Here is a 20,456-nt window from a genome sequence, read left to right on the forward strand (position 1 = left end):
ATTAAGCCAAGTAGCATCAAAGCTAGCTAACTTTAATTTCATAAATCCATCTACTATAAAGCTTTAGGATTTAGAGACTACAAATATGGGCTAACTAATCAAAGTTTCTTATTTCCTAAAAGCTTAAGTAATTATAAAGGGTAATATATGAAAAAAATATTTGAAAGCGTGTTGGTTTTTTGGACTTGGCTCACTTAGGTGTAATATGAGCATTAATTGATACGTGTTACAATCTGGTTAGATTGTGTTTGGTTAGTCGGGTTGAGTTGGGTTAGGGATGAACTGGCAAATGATCAGCCCAACTCAACACAATCAATAAACGGGTTGGAATTAGATTGGGTTCAGATGAGTTATAACTATAAAAAAAAACTACTTGTTCAGGTTTAAAATCAGGTTAGACATGGGTGGGTTCGGATTGGCCCAATCTAAGTTTCACCCCTACTGATACAATACTTCTAGGTATAAATAAAGAGAACTTTAACGAAAAATTCCCGGTACTGTTTACTTTAATGAAAAATCACATTTTTACTCTAAAAAGTCAATCTTAGTAATATTCACTTACAAAACCATTTTATTATTTTCATTAAAACGCAAAGTTTTCAAATTTTTTTGATTAGTTTTCTTTCTTATAAATGTTCTCCAATTTCACCGGTTCTGGTTAAGCAAGGGAGTGATTTGTGTGAGCTACTTTGATTCTTCCTTGACATCCATGCTATGATTGATGCATTGGTGTTGTCATTTTGCGGTGGTGATGGGGTTTTTGGTGGGGTCCAAATGACTGTTGTCCGACAACCTCCACGTGATCCCCCTTCCCAATCCCACTCAATCTGGGAGAGGTTCTTTTATTTTTTTTATTTTTTTATTTTTTTTTATTTTTAACTTTTTGGGGAGGCAGTGAAAGGATAGAGTGGGCGCAAACTTTGCTTTATTGGGAGGAATGCTAACCACCCTTTCATTTCATATGAACATTCTCAGTTTTATTTTTTTTCAATTTTCCTTGTCGTTCTACCTGCTCGATAATTCAAACTGCTTATTTAAATATATTGGAAATTATTGAAATTCAAAGTGGTTTAGGAATTTAATAATTATTCGATAAATGTACAACCATGTTTTTAATAAAACATTAAAATATTTTGACAACGGTGGTGGTTGTGGCTGGGGAACCTCTCTGCCACCCGCGCCTCTGCTCTGCTGTCCTTGCTCTGCGACCAACATCTCCTGCAACTCACACCTCCTGCCACTTTTGTACCCGCATCCTCCTTCACCCTGGACACGAATCGGCTTTATTAGTTTATTTTAGTTTCATGCATTTTGTTTTCTTGGTTTTTTTGTTGTATTCTCTAGATTAGTAGATTTTGTGAGTCCTTACAACGATTGTTTGTGTTCCGGCGATTTATGTGTCCTCGTTGTTTGCGATGGATGTCAGTGAGATACTTATTTTAGGTTTGTCAGGTTTATCGTCTTTGCAGCAGATCTATTCCAAAACTCTTGATTTTAATGGTCTTTTGTAATAGCTGTATAGAAGTTTGAAATTATCAACGTTCTGTGCGAATTATCTTCAGATCAAAAAAAATGTAACATCTACCATTCTTTATGCTTGATGTATATGGTAGTAAAACACTTTATCGTTTCTGTAAAAAATTTGAAAAAAAAGTCCGTTAGAAAAGATCGGTAGCATCTCTTACTTTAAATTTACGATTGACCTTTTTGTCTTTATCTTTTTTTAATTTTTTTTTTTTAATTTATTTTTGAAGGAGCTGCTATTGCGGTAGGTTTTTTTTTTAGGGTTCGAGAAAAACGGCAGAGGCAATTGCCAAACAGAAGGAAGATACGTGGCATGCATGCCAAGCAAAGGAAAGCTGTGTGAATCGCCGTTTCTGGCTGGTTGCTGGTTGGGAAGAATACTAAATCTTATCTCCTTCATTATCTTCTTGAACTCTGATTTGCTTTTGCTTTGTTTTAAAGGTTTATGATTTAATTATTCAACGGCCGCAAACAAAATATGAGATATTTGCTGATCCAAAGTCCGCACCTCATGTGTCACTCCTACGTAAATTTATTGTCTTTTATTCATAACGACTTATATACCATGAATTCACTTTCACACGTTATGTTGGTAATATAAAATCATATATTATTGGTATAGGATGCCAACGTTATGATAAACTTGTGCCATAAAAGTTTTTCTTCTTTTCTCCACCATGTCCATTTGCGCCTTTTGCAATTAATTTCATATAAATATTATGAGGAATCTATTTGATCCACAAGAGAGGGTGCCTTGATATAGCAATTCGAACGTTGAGAGAAATTAGCGTGCGATCGTATATCAGAAATTAAAGGACGGCGTATTTTTGTGCGAGTTGTCTTATAAGTTTTTCTCTTTATATATTGAATCGTGCCCTAGAGCATCATCATGATTGTTGCTGAAATTATTACTCGGAGCATTTGGGTTGATTACTCGAGTCCTGACTAACTATTATTATTCTACATTCCTCCACCATCATATGCCCTTTTGTTACTTCTAATTGATTGTGGGTTGAAAGTTCCAACTTAAATCTTTCATTTTTGAGGACTCGGACGAGTTTTGTTGAGATTTTCTATGGTGTTATGGAGTATCAAATACTCTTAAACTTTCTATCCGTAAGATATTTCGTTAGAAATATAAAAATCAAGATCTAACAATTAAACAACTCGAACTATCTTGTACCGCAAAGCATGGTAGAGATTTTAAAGGTTTGTTTGCTCAATATCTTCTTTCTCAATTCTGTTTCTTGTGTGCTCAACGTTTGATGGATTCGAAACACTTGGATGATCAAACACCTCAGTCGTAATCGAATCTGGCCCGTCTGGAGGGATCTAATCTTGCACTCATAGGTCCTGTTGAAAGACTTCTCCGACTCACTTTTATGTATCTTTACTTCAAATTGAAGACAAACACCCTTACGAAAGAAAGGATAATCTTTAGTGTCAACGGGGTGTCTAGTGAGAGATTGCGACACATGAGTTTATATGCCCCGGTGACACGGTATAATCTCTTGAAAACAAGGCACGTCAACGCTTGCCAAAGACCACTATAATAGCTTAGGACTCCACGAAAACATAGTGTTCTACAAACATATGTCCAAGTATTCACAACCGCATCAAAGACGAGTCAGATTCATTATGTTCTTACAAACTTAATTGATCATAGAACAATCCCATAGATTTCCACCAAGAAGCTGGAGGTGATACAAACCAGTAGCCATTGTCACAGGTGGAAGTTGGCATACTAGCTTGTACGTTAATATTCGAAACCTAATGCTCAGGGAGTGGCAACATTTTCCTTTGCAAGCGGGGCAATCTCTTCCCCTTCAAGGCCTTGTTCGTTGCCAGCAACTTCCAGGCTCAACAGCAGCTTTTCCCATTGTTTCGAAGGTCCCTGAATGAAAGACAACGTTGTTCAATTACTGTTCTAATTGCAGAATAAAAATTAAACTCGACTTAGCAACTCCGAGTTAAACTAACCTTCCACGAAAGATCTTGGGCCATGCAATTCTGGATCATCTCATTCAATGCAGGAGTACCATAAGTTGCAACAGCTCTCTTGACAGTAGTAGCAATTGCAGCTACATCTGCTGGATCAACTTTGTCACACTGAAAAAAATCACGAGAGAAATTTGTTGTTATAGTTATATAAGTAGCACAAAGGAATAGAAACTATAGTGCAATTCTGTGTCGTAGATGCAAGCCAAGCATTGACTTACTTCGACGTTGAAATCTCCCATCTGAAATCCAGTAAAACCTTCTTTGACAGTGTCGACAAGTCCACCAGTTGAGGCAACAATAGGCACCTGAAGTTGTTGCATTCATCAGTTGAAGGCATCAGCAATGCAAGTATCAAACGAGAACAAAGTGGTGAAAGGGGAGTGATCTAGCTCCTTACCGTTCCATATCTCATTGCGTGCAACTGAATGAGACCGCAGGGTTCGAATCTGCTTGGGATCAACATGAAATCAGAACCACCAATGATCATGTGGGCTAACGGGACATTGAATTTTGTAACTCCTATGGCCTTTCCCGGATATTTGATCTCTAGCTGTTCTATCTGCGTCTCCATGTACTTCTTGCCGGTTCCCTAATAGAAAGTACATATCCTTCTATCAAACTCAAACTCTCTATGCTTAGTGCCAACAGAAAAGTGCTAAAGAAAGCAAACAAATGAGATCTTACAAGGATTATTATTTGCATGTCCTCCTCTCCAACAAATTTCGAGATAGCTTCTACTAGAATATCCGAACCCTTCTGCTCCTCTAGCCTACCGATGAATCCAAACACGGGGATGTTCCTGTCAACTGGCAGCCCAACTTCTGCTTGAAGAGCCTCCTTCAACAAAGGCTTTGCATCCAGTACCTGAACATACAATTCTGATCAGTAAAAAGTTTTCTTTTCCTGCTCCATACATCAAGGAATTTAAAATTCTTAGGAGTTACTCACAGTTGTATTATCATATTTGATATCTAAGTATTTGTCAGTGGCCGGATTCCACTCTTGAACGTCCATGCCATTCACGATACCAGTGATGCCGGTTTTGCGAATGATGTTATCTAATTCCACACCTTTGTCTTCTCCAGAAACAAGTTCATGGGCATAGTACGGGCTCACAGTTACAACCCTGTCGGATTCAAGTATTCCGGCTTTCATCCAATTGATTTTTCTTCCTTTCACGGGTTTGTCATACCTGCAAACAGAACATTCACAAAAAGGAACAATTTCTCATTTCCGCAAACAAACCTTTACAGTCCATCGTATAGTTTCGACATCAAATGTGTCATATGTTATACATACCCATCAATGAAGTCGAAAGAACCCTTAAGGTTGTCGGGCAAATCAAGAAGTGAGAAGTCCGAAAAAGGAAATCTGCCCTGGTAAGCTATGTTGTGGATGCAAAATGCGACCTGCCATTCAGTAATCCAGCATTGTTTCAGTTTTCATTTAAACAAAATTGTTGTGGACTCCAAAATGGTGCTCTTCAAACGCAGGCTACCTTACCTTGGCTTTTTTGTAAATCCCCTTCGGTTTGTAGATGGTTTTTAAGTAGCAGGGAAGAAGAGCACTGTGCCAATCATTAGCAATGAATACAACATCCTCACCTGCATTGTGGTACCGATGGATATACATCGTTAGTTATTCTCTTTCTTCCAAGAAATTATACTTTTTGTTAAGAAAAAGTTTTTGAGGAAAAGAGAAAGATGCACACCATATGGTCCAGAGAAGTATTTGTTGCTGTTCAAATTAAGAACCCTTGGTGCCTCCAGAGCAGCCTGAAAGATCGAAAAATTCACAATTGAACCTTATGCGTGTTTCAGGTTTGTAAGATTCATCCATTGCTTTTCGTGAAGAAATCCTTCGATAAATTAGATAACACCAGGATAGTTTCATTTTCTATTCTTTCAAGCGGATAATTTCTAAAGTTTGAGAAAAATAAATCAAACAAAGAGCATGACATGCCCGGCACAGCAAGCTGAAGCGAAATTGGTTGTCCATGTAGTCCACTCCTGTCCTCGGGCCATAGATTTTGGATCCCGTTTTACCCCATACCTTCACATCCACATTGCTCAAGCATCAGTTGAAGATCTAATCAACACATATTCATGCAATATCCTAGAAACTTTCAGCAAATAGCCTTAGACAATTGGAAATCAATTTCATACCTTCTCAAGGAACAGTGGGTGATCCACAAAGACACGGTCAACTCCGCGTTTGTAGCAGTGGAAGAAGCGAACAGTTTCAACCCTACCACCAATTTCTATCTGTACATACAACTTTTGATCATTCAAAGAGAGTTTCCACCAAAGCATACATTACTCACTGAAGCATGAAACTGCGAAAGCATCTCCGAAACATTTTAACATTGTTCAAGTATAAGAAGCATATAGAACCTGCATATCTTACCTCAAGTAGTACACTAGTGTCCCATGCATCTTTGTACTGGTCGTAGCGTGGAGACACGGTCATAACACGGTGCCCGTTAGCCTAGACATGAATCAGGCACAAAAATCAGTTCAATTAAACCCAATGAGATGAAATGTAAAACTCACAGATCAAACTTAAAAAATTCACTAACCGCCATAGCTGGTGGAAGTCCTCCAAGAACATCACCAAGGCCACCAGTTTTGCTCCATGGACCAACTTCAGCCCCCACAAACACCAAGTTCATTCCATTCCCACATACAGTCTCCCCCACAGACAGATCACTCTCTGCCTTCTCAGATTTCCTCATGGCTTGCCTAGCAACCGCAGTGCGACGGATCTTCATCCTAAGCATATCCAAATTCCTCAAAGATCCGAGCCCATTGTGAGCCATGGGTTGGTTCCACATACCCATCTGCCCCAAGTTTGTTCTGATTTCTAACCCTGAAGTTCCATCGACATGGGAACTCTTTGATACAAATTGTGAGGCTGCCAGAGTTGCCATTTATGGAGTCCTTGCTTTGAAACACATCAACCAAACCAATATTTCAGAAGAAAAAAAGTATAATCAAATCCACAAATTTATTTTTATTCGAGCGGTATTCTAATTAATTTAATCTAATCTACGTGAAAGGGGATTCGTAACCAGCTAGACTAATTCCATGTCTGCAAAGTCAACAACTATTAAGCCAAAAAAATTAACATGAATACAGAACAAGATGATCAAGCAAAATCAAAGACAGATTACCCTAAAAAGATGACCAAGGAAAATTTGTGAAGTTTCAGGCTCATAGGGTTGACAGATTAATAAAAAATATAGACCTAAAAATTATGATCATGCAAATTTGAACACTTTGAAGATCATGGGATCTTTAGATTACTCAAGCAACAGAGACACAATGAAAGGATCATTAAATCAAACACCAAAACGATTACCTTAATACTAAAAATTGAAATTATAACAAACTGAGAAAATCTCTGAATATTCTTTCATGCAAATTTGAAGACTTTGAAGATCATGGGATCTTTAGATTACTCAAGCAACAGAGACACAATGAAACGATCATTAAATCAAACACAAAAATGATTACTTTAATACTAAAAATTGAAATTATAACAAATTGAGAAAATCTCTGATTATTCTTTCATGCAGTGATCAAAATGTTAGCGAAAATAGGAACAGATCATACCAAATTATGTGACACATTACAAATTTAAATCAGTTGCAAAAAAATTGTTTGATTTGATTAGATGAAGCTACTTACCAGATCACAAAAACCAGAGATGGTGTCAGTCTCCGAGTCTCACTCAACAGCTAGCTCAGAGTGTTCGTGCGAAATGGAAACCGGGGAGTGTAAATGTGTGGGGTTTATCTACTTGCTGCACAATATTGTCGCATGAAACGTGTCAAAATGGCAACGGTCGAGCTTTCTGGCCTTCCAGAATGATCACATGCAATCATTCCGTCATATTGTTATTAATTCACTTGTTATAATTAGACGACATGAATAATATTTTTTTAAATATATAGAATAGTATTAATAACTTAATACACGTGTTATGATACGAGAGAGATAATTGATTTTGTATGACTGTAAGATGATCACATCAAAAAATTATTAGGCGTTGCATGTAAGGAGTTAGCTCACCCTTATTGCGAATTGTTTTAGGTTAGATACTCATATTTTAATAGACGGATTGCCCTAATTTTGCGTTTTTAGAATATACACCTAAAATATTTATCTCGTAATAAATGATATGCTTCATTTCTAGAGTATATTTAAAAAAATTCAAATACATATATTATCATTTGACAGTGTTCCGAGTACATCATTAAACCTCCCACAAACGAGAGGCGATTCATTTCACCTCATGTTCATTGCAAGTTGGAAAGAGAGCAACTGGAAAATCTTTTTCTTGAATCAAGTGGCGGAAACGACACCGTTGCGAGCGGTGTGCGGTTGAGAATGCATGGTTTGGTGGTGGGGAGGATTCTGAGGTTGACGGTTCCCACATAGGAAAACGACATCCCGAAATTTTGTGAAACAGTGAAGCTACCTGGTACGTTAACGTTGCTTTCTTCCACATGTTTGTTGACTCCTATGGAATGTGGAGTTGCTGAGATAATCGACGGTGGAAACCTTAAAAAAAAGTTGTGTTATTGACATTTTAAAATTTTCATTTTACACTTTTTATAAAATGTATTTTTTTTTATAATATAGAAAATTTGGAGTGTAAAATGAAGTTTTTTTAGTGCTAATAATAATTCTCGAAAAAAAAAAAGGAAAACTAATGAAGATGGTTTGAAAACTTTGAGTTTTGACAATAATGACAAACTAAAGGGTAAAGTGAATAGTACCAGGATTGCCTTTTAAGTGTAAAAATATGATTTTTCTTTAAAATAAATAGTATCAGAAGCTTTTCGTTAAAGTTACCGAAAAAAATTGTATCAAGTTGCAGTTTTGTATTATATTCTGCATGGACATCGTTGAAGCGGCAATCTTTATCACAATGATCTGGAGGTTGGAAAATTGCTTTCAACCCATCTTTTTTATCAATTTTTTTCTTGATTTGACCGGAAGAGTTGGTTCTGCACCATTTTTTGTGATTTAAAATTACTAATGCCATTGAAATTAAGAAAAGTAGAAGGAACAACATTATTTGCATTGTGAATAAGGCTACATTTCTATGCCATCTTGCCAACATGACTACTTGCTCTTTACCCTTCTACTTAATTAGTAATGGGGAAGTTCAAATTTCAAACAAAGTAACCTGACTTGTTGAATCCATGGCATCTTAATAAGGTGAATTGGCTTACAAATGTTCTAATTGTTGAAAAGTTATTGGGTGGTGCTGGAACACAAGGTATAATTAGTTAATGTACATGTCTTATAATATGGATGAACAAGATAGATTAAGACCAAGGGTCTGATTGACACGTCCCGATCTCGATATTCCCTGAATACCAGGATAGGCATATGCTGGCCAACACCCAAGGGTGACGAAAACCATTTATTGAGTGTAAATGCTGAAAACAAGGGGTAGATAAGGCTTATAAATATAAAAGAATAATAAATATGCATTTAAGGAACATGTTCAGAGCATTCAACTAATTAGAACACGTTCCTTAAATGCATATTCATTATTCTTTTATATTTATAAGTCTTATCTACCCCTTGTTTTCAGCATTTGCACTCAATACATGGCTTTTGTCACCATCGGGTGTCGGCCAGCACGTGCCTATCCTGGTATTCGGGGAATATCAGAATCGAGGCGTGTCAGATTGGTATCAAAGCCACTCTACCGTGTGGTGCGAGTGTGCCAATGAGGACGTCGGGCCCCTAAGGGGGGTGAATTGTTAGATCCCACATCACCCAGGGGAGATGATCCTCTATGTCTTATATGTACATGCCCACCTCCATATAGCACGAGGCATTTTGGGAGCTCACTTGCTTTAGGTTCCATCGGAACAATATTGTGCTATGGCAGAGTCGAGCCCGGAATGTGGTGGAGCCCGGGTCAGGATGTGACACTAATAGGGAAGTTGAAGGGTCAAAAGGTAAGGTTCCACCATAAAATCAATTTAGCAATATGGAGAGTCGTTGAACTTTTTAATGCAATGTCTTTTTTTCCTTAATGTGAGATTCATATTCTCGACAACCAAAGGTAATGGGGTTTCAGTTGTAGACAAAAGTTGTTCTTATTCTTTGCCAGAGAAATTTTCATGGGATCATTGAAGTGGATGTAAGCAAGATCGGCCGAACCACTATGAATTCTTGTATTCTTGTGTGTTTGTTGCTTTTGCATGTGGTTGTTTATTTCTTTGAGGTTGATTGCGTGTGCAGTCATCAGGGTTGGTCCTGAGTTTTTGATGTCCGGGGCGAACGTTTAAAATGTGTCTTTTGTTAATACACGAACATATATTAAAAAGAAATACAACACGGGGACATAGTACCTAAATCATCATGAGACTCATCACAAACACCTTCTTCTACATCACCACTATTTTCGTGATCATGAGATTCGTCACCAACATCTTGTAAGTCTTCACCAACATCACTTTCTTTTAAATTTTCAAGCACTTAAACTTTGAGCAATTTTTAATTCTTTGCCTTTTTTTTTTCTTTTCATATTACTAAAGAGTTGTTTCCTAATAAGCATAGCTTCAATAAATTTTTTTTGAAAAATTACCTACACCAGATAACAAACAATTCCAATTCAAATTAGGGAGTTTTAACGAAATACTCCATATACTATTCACTTTTAACGAAAAAAACATTTTTACTCTAAAAAGTCACTTTTGGTGCTATTCACTTACAACACATTTTTGTTATTTTGATTAAAACTCAAAATTTTGAAGTTCTTTTAATTAGTTTTCATTTCAAATTATCATTCCAACGTATAGTATATATTATTAAATTACTAACATATCACCCCATGATTCTAGTATATATATTATAAGACATGTTAATATATAAATAATCATTTATATAATATAAAATTAGAAAATTACCTACTCGGGTTTTACTGCTTTGGTGCTTTGCAATTGCAAATGGAAATGATTCTCTCCCATTCTATTATCATCATCTTCCATTCCCTTCTCTCACACTTTCTTTTTTGTCTTTTTCTCTATAAAAAATTCAAATTAAAAATCGACGTAACTTAATCGTAACCATTTAAGTAAAATGATAAACAGAGAGAATCTTACTCTATTGCAAATTGCAGCAAGTTGCAGCTTTAGTGCTTTTTGCAATCTTGGTCTTTCTACTCTTGCAGTTGGAAACTTGCTAAGTTTCACAGCGCATGTCTCAGACTCTGTCACTCTGGTGGCGAAGAATGCGAAGACTTAAGTCACTGTAGCAATTATTTATTTATTTTAATTAATTTACTGCTAAAGGACTTAACTTCGCTGCTGCTGAATTTGCAGCAGCCAAATGCAGTTCACTACAAAATACTTAAAAGGGCTTGTGCATAACATTAATTATTAAAGAACATGACTGTATTTTAATACCTAATAATCTCGTGTTGATTACATATAAATTCAGTTTTTTCCTTTCCATCAACAAAATACAGTTATCCTTTCAATGTTCTGCATTAACCCTAAGTAGCCTATGTTGGAGAGTTGACCTTTGTAATTAGCTTAGTCACCTATATGGGTCCTCGTAATTAGGATAGATATTATTTGGTGTTTCTTTCCTTGTAAATCAATCTTGTACAATATATATTTCCCTCCTTGGTAAGAAGAATAATATCAGAAAAATTAAACCCTAAAGATAAGTTGTAATTAGCATGGTATCAAAGCAGAGATCCTAGGATTTCTGCTCTGCCCGTTCCGTCAAGCAAACTCGGCCCTCCCATGGAGAACCTACCACCACTCGACGGTGAAAACAGCCTCATCCTAACTGATCATACCCTTATACTAAACACTACAACCCTAAACACTACTACCTTAACCGACCCTACCATGAATCCTCTTCCTATTTCGAGTTCTTCCGACATGCCTCCGGAGTCCTCAGGTAACTGTGGTTATGCTTTTAATATGAATAATGGTGTTACTCAGTCTGGTTGGATCATTGACTCCGGTGCCACAGACCATATGACATATGACCCCATCCACTTCGATGAAATATTACTAATGCTAATGGTATCACTTTATTGGTAACTGGCGTTGGCACTCTACGCCTCACGCCTACCATCTCTTTGCCGCATACACTACTTGTACCTTCACTAAAGCATAAATTGATGTCTCCTGGCCAAGCTACTGAGCAATTGAATTGTTGTGTACTATTATATCTGAAGTTTTGTCTTATTCAGAATATTCTCACTAAGGAGATAATTGGTCATGGTACTAAGAAAGGGGATCTTTATTTTGTGGACAATGTCAGTACAGGACGGGTCAATCTTGCCCAAGGAGCCGTTGATCATAAGCGGCGTTAGATATGGTTATGGCATCACCGTTTGGTTCATCTGCCTTTTAGTTATTTACAGTATATGTTTCCAGATTTATTTGTTGGTTGTTCGATTTCAGACCTTAAATGTGACACTTGCGTACTTTCTAAGAGTCACCGTGTTTCTTATTTGTTGAATTCTAATAAAAATGTTATTCCTTTTGGTCTTGTTCATTCAGATGTTTGGGGACCATCTCCGATTACTACTTCATCTGGTATTAGGTGGTTTGTAACTTTCATAGATGATTGCACACGAATGACATGGTTATACCTTTTGAAGCATAAAAGTGATGTGTTTCTGGTGTTTAAGACATTCCACACCATGGTTCAGACACAGTATTCTACTACAATCGAGATTTTACATTCTGATAATGGCGACAAATATGTTAATAATGATTTTACACATTGTTTAACTAATCACGGAGTCCTCCACGAGACTACTTGTCCTCAAACTTCTCAACAGAATGGGGTGGCTAAGCGCAAAAATCGCCATCTATTAGAAATGGCTCGATCGCTATTGATTGGGGCAAATGTTTCCCGTTCCTCTTGGGATGTTACTCTTCAGACTACCACTTACCTTATCAACCGCATGCCATCCAAAGTATTGAACTTTCTTTCACCTTTGCAAGTTCTTGCTAATATTTGTGCCTCTACCGTCCGTTTTAGTGCTCCCACCTTGAGTTTTTGGATGTGTTGCCTTTCTTCATCTACATAAAAATCAACGGACAAAACTTGACCCATGTGATATCCGTTGCGTTTTTATGGCGTATGGACTACATCAGAAAGGGTACAGTTGCTACCACCCTCATTCACGTCAGATGTATACTACCATGGATGTTACTTTTTCCGAGTCTAAGATGTATTACTCTTCGGCTTCTTCCAACCCTCCTCTTCAGGGGGAAGACACTGCATGGCGAGCAGGTTTGGACCATGGCTGCTAGCATTGATCTTCTGCTACCACTGGTAGCTGAGCCTGCAGTGGCTACACTACCAGCCCAGCCAACAAAAGCAACATCGCTGCCCACAAAACCAGCGGCAGGCACGGCAATGTCGTCCTCACCCATGGCACCAGTGTTACCACTTGCCGATCTTGAAACTTCTATTGATACTACTCCTCCTCGTCTCCAAATGTAGCACCACCAGATGATCATACTCCTGAGAATATTCCTGAGGTACGGTCTACGATCCCTATTGATGTATTCGATGTTCCGAATTATCAATTACCTTTCAGGCACAACCGAGGAAAGCCACCCAATTGATATTCACCGGAAACAACGAAAGGCTCTAAATATCCCATTGCCAACTGTGTGTCATCACATAAATTATCAGAACCCGGCAAAGCTTTTGTACAACAAATATCCAATGATAGCACACCAAGTTCATTGAAGGAGGCACTATCTAATGATCGATATACCAAGGCAATGGAGGAAGAAATGGATGCACTTCAGAAAAATCAAACATGAGATTTAGTTCCGTTACCCTGAGGAAAGAAAATAATGGGATGTTGATGGGTGTACACCATCAAGTACAAAGCTGATGGGTCGATTGAACGATACAAAGCACGTTTGGTGGCCAAGGGATACACTCAGACGTATAGTGTTGATTATACAGAAACATTTGCTCCGGTGGCAAAGATTAATATGGTAAGAGTGTTACTTTCGTAGGTGGCTAACTTGGATTGGCCATTACAACAATTTGATGTGAAAAATGCTTTCTTACATGGTAATCTTAAAGGAGAGTGTATATGGATATTCCACCTGGTTATGCATCGGTTTCACAACCCGGAATGGTGTGTAAGTTGAATAAGGCATTGTATGGATTGAAACAATCACCTCGGGCATGGTTTGGTAAGTTCCGGACGACTATGAGGAAGTATGGGTTCAGGCAAAGCAATTCCGATCATACACTTTTCTTGAAACGTCGAATGGGTAAATTGACGGCACTTATTATTTATGTGGATGATATGATTGTTACAGGTGATGATAAAGAGGAAATCAGGGAATATTATTGATCGACGGTCCACATCTGGATACTTTACATTTGTGGGGGGAAATTTAGTGACTTGGAGGAGTAAAAAACAGAAAGTGGTTACTTTATCAAGTGCAAAGGCAAAATATAGGGGTATGGCGAATGAGTATGTGAATTATTATGGCTTCGGAGGTTACTCGCAGAACTCAGGTGTCCTTCAATGTCGGCTTCGAATTTGTTTTGTGATCATAAAACAGCCATTGATATCTCACACAATCCAATCCAGCATGATTGCACGAAACATGTAGAAGTTAACAGACACTTCATTAAGGAGAAGTTGGATGAGAATATTATTCAATTCATGTTCGTAAAGTTAGGGGATCAATTAGCAGACATCTTAATTAAAACTGTTGCGAGTCAAGCGTTCTACAACTCTCTCGTCAAGTTAGGCATGAACGACATTTATGCACCAACTTAAGGAGGAGTGTTGGAGAGTTGACCTTTGTAATTAGCTTAGTGACCTATTTGGGTCCTTGTAATCAGGATATAATTAGGATAGATATTATTTGGTGTTTCTTTCCTTGTAAATCAATCTTGTACAATATATATTTCCCTCCTTAGTGAGAAGAATAATATCAGAAAAATTAAACCCTAAAGATAAGCTATAATTAGCAGCCTAATGAAGAACACTTCATATATCAATGACAGTCAGGCTGTAAAGTGCAATCTTCGGCCTAATACGTGTTACTAATACGTGTTAATTAATGATCGAGCCACAAAAAAAACACATCCTAAATATATGCAGAAGATTTGGATTTGAACACAAGCCACTGCATTCATGGCCCACGTGCACTTCAAGTTTTCATCAAACTATTGCCGTATGCGTTCTTCAGATTTTATTTTATATTTTCCCAACTCCACTTCTTCTTCCATAAAACTAATATTATAGATTTATTCTTTCAAAAAAATATATTATAGATTTATAATTTCATTTTTATCCTCCATTTCCATTGGCCCATATTTTTTCTACAAATTATGGTGTGGCCGTTGCAATGATATTCACTTTTTAATAGTTCAATGAAGCATGCATCATCGTCTAAATTATAAATTAATATTACAAAACAATTCGTGATTTAGTCGTGTTTTTCTTCTCAATATTATAACATGTTTCTTTTTTAAGTTCTCTTCTTGTCTTGTCAAACAATTAGTATATTCTTTTTCTCTTACACATTTCTTTGTATTTATCTAGCTTTTAAGTTGAATAAAAAAATAAAAAATAAATAAATAAAAAAAACTAAGAAACGAAAGAAAAAAAAAAGTTAAAAAGAACATCTCCAACAAATTCCATAAATCCACTTTTGACTAAATTTGTAGAACCATATTTTCAAAACTGGCTCCAAGAGACTCTACAAAATAGCTCATCAAATTTGGGACTCAATTCTCTCTCTACGAATGTGTAGTATGAGAAAGTCACTCTGCAAATGTTTATTTGCAATAATAATAATATATATAAAATAAAATAAAAAGGAACAATACACGCAATTATACCAAAATTTATATAGAAAGGAAAATCAACACTTTTGTACTAGATGTTGTGATTGGCTCACAAATTAGTGATTAATTATGAGTTGGCAACAATTTTGCATATGTAACTTTGTGAATGCTACAAAGAAATGGCAGCAGTCATTTGTGACTTTGTGTTTGCTTTCGGTCGTGGTGTGGAAGTCTTCGTTCAAGAGAAGACATGATGATTGCCACAAGCAAAGTTGAAAGCAGGTCTTGATGCACTTGTGCATGCTTTCTCTTCTATGCCTATAACTAGATGCAATATTTGTGCATTTGGTAATCATTTGAAGGAGAACACAGAGGAGAGAAAACAAAGAGTGAGAGTGAGAAATTCATGGGGTAGAGTGAGCTCTTGGAGAAATTCTATGAGTGGGTATATAAGGGATTCGGGTTTGGATTATATCGATTTTACTCAAATATATCTTCTACCAGTTATCCTCATCGTGAAGAGTATTATTTCTCTGAAGACGTAGACAACATTTTGTTGATCCTAGTAAATTTCTTAGTGTCTTTATTTTTTGTATTTTATTTTATTCAACTGTAAATTTGTATTTTGGTGAGGTTGTAATTTGAAGTTCGGTTCCACACTCAACTGACTGGCCAAAAGCACAACAATAAATGTATAAAATAATAAAATATGCGGAATCTGTTGGACTGCAAAATTATGAAGTACTAAATTTTATTCTTTAAACTGTCACATAGATAACAAAATGTAATCAAAGAGTCAAATTTGTAATGTCTCAAAGACTCTCAAAGAAAACAAAAGTGTTTTATCACAAATATAAATAAATGATGGATTAGAATATGAGGACATGCGTTTTTGTGGAATCCACTTAATAATGTATTTTAACAATTTAATTGTCAATCTTTTATGGTTTACCTCAAAGATAACATATGTCAAAAATCACTCAAATCCGAAACTATATGGTTGTTGGATTAAATTTAGCGTCTTTTTGTAGAACCGTATTCTTCACTCCAAATTAATGTCTTTATGGTTTTGGATTTTTATAATTTTTTTACCAGGATAATCTATGAATAATGTACTAAAATATAAACGGTTCAGATTGTTGAAATACAGTACGAAGTAGGCCACTTAGTACTACGGTCTAGTGGTGTTCTTCTTCACTTGTAAGTGAGAGGTCTTAAATTCGATTATCGCCAATGGGTGAATTTGAACCAAATTATTGCTAGCCCACTGTGAGGCTAAACTCATCTCTTCTCTCTTAATGTAGATAATATTGTTTGTCCTTTAAAAAAAAAAAAATAGAGTAGCAAAATGTGTGTAAAAAACGCGTGTTCCCAAATCCTAATTCATAAATGAATATTAGTGCTTTCTTGAATAGTCGTACACGGTGTGGCCAATATGTTTTAAATAATCTCAACCACAATCCTTTTACAGATCGAAGTCATCAAAATTGTTGGATTACAATTTACAAGGGTAAACATCATGGTCATTGTTGGACCACTCATGATTTTTTGTAAACAAACTTATGTGGTATCCAGTCATCGTAGATTTATAAATAGGAAGCAAAAATAATTGAAGCATTGAGAAAAAAAAAAAAAAAAATATATATATATATATATATATATATATATTAGGATGTTGGAGACCCATCCTTCTATGGAGACTCTATCGCCAGAAACACACCGGCATCTCTATAACACTTATTACGTAATGAAATTTGAAAGACGTGATCAGAAAAAAAATTCAATTACGCAATGAGTGTTATAAAATAGAATAATCAGTGTTGTTATAAACGTGTGAATGTGTAAGCTCGGGATACCTAAAATTCTCCAGAATCTGAGTCTCTATGTCTCACCACAAAAATCTGACAGGCCATCGACACATCCGAAGATGGAAACTACTTTAACAATAAAAAGTAGTTGGAAACTTTGTTAATCTAATTCATAAAGGTGCGGTAGCTGCACTACCTTTTTCTTGCAAAGATCTGTTTATATGCGCCTTCCTCTTGTGACCAAACAACCAGCGACAGCGTTCAAAAAAAAAAAAAAAAAAAAACAACCAGCGACACGACAAAGATTCATAGAATGACAGCCAGAGATCTGTGCGTCAAATTCTACGGCTACCAATGCTCCCGAGTACCGTAGAATTGTTCAACAAAGCAATCAAAATTTTAAGCCAACATTAAAAACCAAGTATCACAAGTGAATATGCCACTGTGACTGTATTTTAAATTCTCGAATCAGTCAAATAATGATATGCGTTTTAACTTTTTACATAACATTAACATTTTGTTTTAACTGTTTACATAACATTAACATTTTGTGACATGAAAGTCATGTACGTAACAAAAGGGATTGAGATTCGCAGCTCGCGGACCGAACAATCTGGAACCTTCAATTTAAATCGTACGATCCCTATTAGCCATCTCACACATAGCGCCTCTCCCCAACGATCAAATATCTCTCCCTCTTGAACGCTCCCGATTGCTTAGTCCGTAAGGATCGGAATTTGAGATCCAGAAAGGATCTCAATCCTACCTCACTCGAATTGGCCGATAACTTATACTATTAATTTATTTGTATAACTACCAAATTTAAAATAATACACAGGGCAAGCAAAGCAAACCCAGCACGTTGGATAATTAGAAATGATAAGACAAAAATCAAACCCACCAAATCCTTTCTTCTTACAATTAACAATTAACAAAAAGTTCAAAACAAAAAATAAAACGTAATTTCCAACATTGAAAACCACCAACAGGAATTGGAAGCATATGATTTAAGAAAAACTAATGAAAAAAACTTGAAAATTTTGAGTTTTAACAATAAGGACAAAATAAATAGTCAAATGAATAGTATCAAGATTGACTTTTAAAAATGTGATTTTTCGTTAAAATAAACAATACCGGAAACGTTAAAATTTCTATGGTTTAATTGTTTGTACAATTCCAAGTAATTTCGTCTCGCAGCAAGAAACCCCAATTCGCTACCGAAAATTTACAACGAAATACAAACAATGTCCAGACCTTGTCACATGTACTTCGGGAAATCACGAAGATTCCTATGATCACCAAAATTTCAAAAAATTAAAATTAAAAAAATAAGCTTCTCATTTAATTAATATGAGATTAAATGGTAATTAATATGAATTCTGAGATTGGAGAGCCTAAATTCAACACCCAAAAGGGACCCAATCACAAATCGACGCCAAAGTCTTCAACTTTGGAAAAATACGAAAAAAATAAAGAAGAAAGAAAAAGGAAAGCACAAGTTTTCTTCCTCTGAATCCTAATCGCGGGGCTGACAATTGACTCCAGTGCTCCGCCGTCAAATTAATCATCTGTGCGCCGTCACCAGCGTCTCAATGAACCTCAACCCGTCGAATCTCGGCTCGAATTTATCCTTATCCGACGCCGTATTCGAATTTTGTCCGCCGTTCTTCGTCGCCGGGGAAGAAGAACCCTAGTCAAATGCATTTAACGCCGTAATTAGATTAAGGTTCCGATATATTAGCAGATCCATAAACTAATTTCATGAAATTTGATGAAAAAACAACACCTTGCAGCAGCATTTTGTAATTTTATGCGTACCTGGTTGGACGGTGACGACGTCGTCAGAGCCGACGGTGACGACGTCGTCAGAGCCACCGTCGACGCGGCGACCACCGACGCGACCAGACTGCCGGACCCCTTCATTGTCGGAGAACTCGAAGTCGACGAGAGGAGAGAAACGATGCGTTTCGGAGCTCCAAAACTAATGATTCGAATTGAGGTGGTCGAAACCCGACGAGGCTCGCCGGATCTCGGACCCGAACTTTGCGATTTCGTTTTCTTTTTTTCTTAATTTTCCGTTGCGGAGAGGCGTTGAGTGGCGCCTTTGGTGGGCCGTTATTTATACGCGTTCGCGGGTAAAGAGGGACTTCATCGGACCGCATTTAACGGGATTTAATTTTAAAATTTAGGTCCGGCTTCGTGTTGAGATTCTTTGCCACGCTGGCGTGTTTTGGTTGGTCGGATAGATGGATGGTTGTGATTCCACGGCGTTTGATTTGCAAAAAAAATCTAAAATCGACAGTTACGTGAATAAACGGGCTAGATGTATCTTTCACTGAATCCACTAAAAGAAAACGATTTTTGATAGAATTAATGCGTGCGAAAAAAAATTTGGGTTCCAATCGATTTTTTTTTGCCTAGTTTTGTTATTGAGGCGCTATGTCAAGCATTTGTGGGGCATGTCGATGTCTATTGAGACCTATTGAGTGATGTGCCGAGGCTTATCGGAAATCAACAATTGAATTCTACCAAGCAGCAGGCGTTGGGCGGTGAAGACCCGCCACTATATAAGGCAAATCGTTTCAAAAAATCGGTCTAGAGTTAGGCGGCACTTAGGCGGTTCTAGGCGGATTTGATTTTTTTTTTTAAATTAATTGTGTTCTTTTTTATTTTTTTTAGTTTTATGGTGGTATACTATTGAAAATGGTGTACCTAATTTGCAAGGGATGGATTGACTACAAGTTCATCTAATTGTGAAATGAATTGGAGAACTTTTGAGGGGATACATACAAAAAAAAAAAAAAACTAGATACAACAACGTTAAATGATTTAGTCTATGTCCAATCCAATGCAAGGATCATGAACAAAAAGAATTTAGTCTATCATCCAAGAATACTCCTCATTATGATTATATGCTTACTATTTTTTAAATATTGAACTTGTTGGATGGATGTATTTTGTGTATTTTTCTATTTCTATTTTTGCATTTTATCATTATTCGATTATCCATACAAGTATAGTTTTTATTTTTTATTTTTTTTATTTTTTTTAAGTATAAATAGACATTTATTTACAAGATATATAATAAATTTACATAAATCTGCCTAAGCCGTCTAGGCGCCCGCCTAAGCACTAGGCCCGCCGCCTGAGTAGTGTCGTGTGTTTTTTTAGAACCTTGCCAAGCAGACATTTCAACGAACGCTGATTACTATAGGGTCCTTAGGGAACTTTCCATACCGCTTTTCTATCTTCTATAATGTCTTAAAACTCGACCGGTTCTTTAGACTAT

General features: G+C 36.6%; 2 protein-coding genes across 2 annotated transcripts; both read right to left on the reverse strand.

Moving 5' to 3' along the window:
• Window positions 1–3,058: 3,058 nt before the first annotated feature.
• LOC103950708 (granule-bound starch synthase 1, chloroplastic/amyloplastic) lies at window positions 3,059–7,371 on the reverse strand. Its single transcript, XM_009361932.3, has 14 exons — window positions 7,215–7,371; window positions 6,104–6,468; window positions 5,932–6,012; window positions 5,691–5,789; window positions 5,488–5,577; window positions 5,237–5,300; window positions 5,029–5,129; window positions 4,825–4,934; window positions 4,474–4,717; window positions 4,210–4,389; window positions 3,923–4,114; window positions 3,744–3,830; window positions 3,505–3,633; window positions 3,059–3,418 (listed from the first exon to the last, which is right to left on the reverse strand). The coding sequence occupies exons 2-14, from the start codon at window positions 6,452–6,454 to the stop codon at window positions 3,302–3,304; spliced, it is 1,845 nt and encodes a 614-aa protein (XP_009360207.1). The 5' UTR covers window positions 6,455–6,468; window positions 7,215–7,371; the 3' UTR covers window positions 3,059–3,301.
• An 11,321-nt stretch (window positions 7,372–18,692) lies between these two features.
• On the reverse strand, window positions 18,693–19,308 carry LOC108867497. Its single transcript, XM_018648287.2, has 2 exons — window positions 18,986–19,308; window positions 18,693–18,857 (listed from the first exon to the last, which is right to left on the reverse strand). Exons 1-2 carry the CDS (start codon window positions 19,088–19,090, stop codon window positions 18,732–18,734), a joined length of 231 nt encoding a protein of 76 aa, XP_018503803.1. The 5' UTR covers window positions 19,091–19,308; the 3' UTR covers window positions 18,693–18,731.
• Window positions 19,309–20,456: the final 1,148 nt, after the last annotated feature.

The sequence above is a fragment of a genome, unplaced genomic scaffold, assembly GCF_019419815.1.
Source record: "Pyrus x bretschneideri cultivar Hongxiangsu unplaced genomic scaffold, Pyrus_bretschneideri_v1 Contig3, whole genome shotgun sequence".
Classification (NCBI taxonomy): Eukaryota; Viridiplantae; Streptophyta; class Magnoliopsida; order Rosales; family Rosaceae; genus Pyrus; species Pyrus x bretschneideri.

Bases quoted from the DNA above. Each gene is read 5' to 3' on its own strand.
- LOC103950708 (XM_009361932.3), bottom strand. From the start codon at position 6,454: ATGGCAACTCTGGCAGCCTCACAATTTGTATCAAAGAGTTCCCATGTC. The intron at 3,831-3,922 runs GTAAGGAGCTAG...CAACAACTTCAG, and splicing joins ACGCAATGAGATATGGAACG to GTGCCTATTGTTGCCTCAAC. The intron at 3,419-3,504 runs GTTAGTTTAACT...TCTTTCATTCAG, and splicing joins CCCAAGATCTTTCGTGGAAG to GGACCTTCGAAACAATGGGA.
- LOC108867497 (XM_018648287.2), bottom strand. From the start codon at position 19,090: ATGAAGGGGTCCGGCAGTCTGGTCGCGTCGGTGGTCGCCGCGTCGACG. The intron at 18,858-18,985 runs GTACGCATAAAA...GCATTTGACTAG, and splicing joins CGTCGTCACCGTCCAACCAG to GGTTCTTCTTCCCCGGCGAC.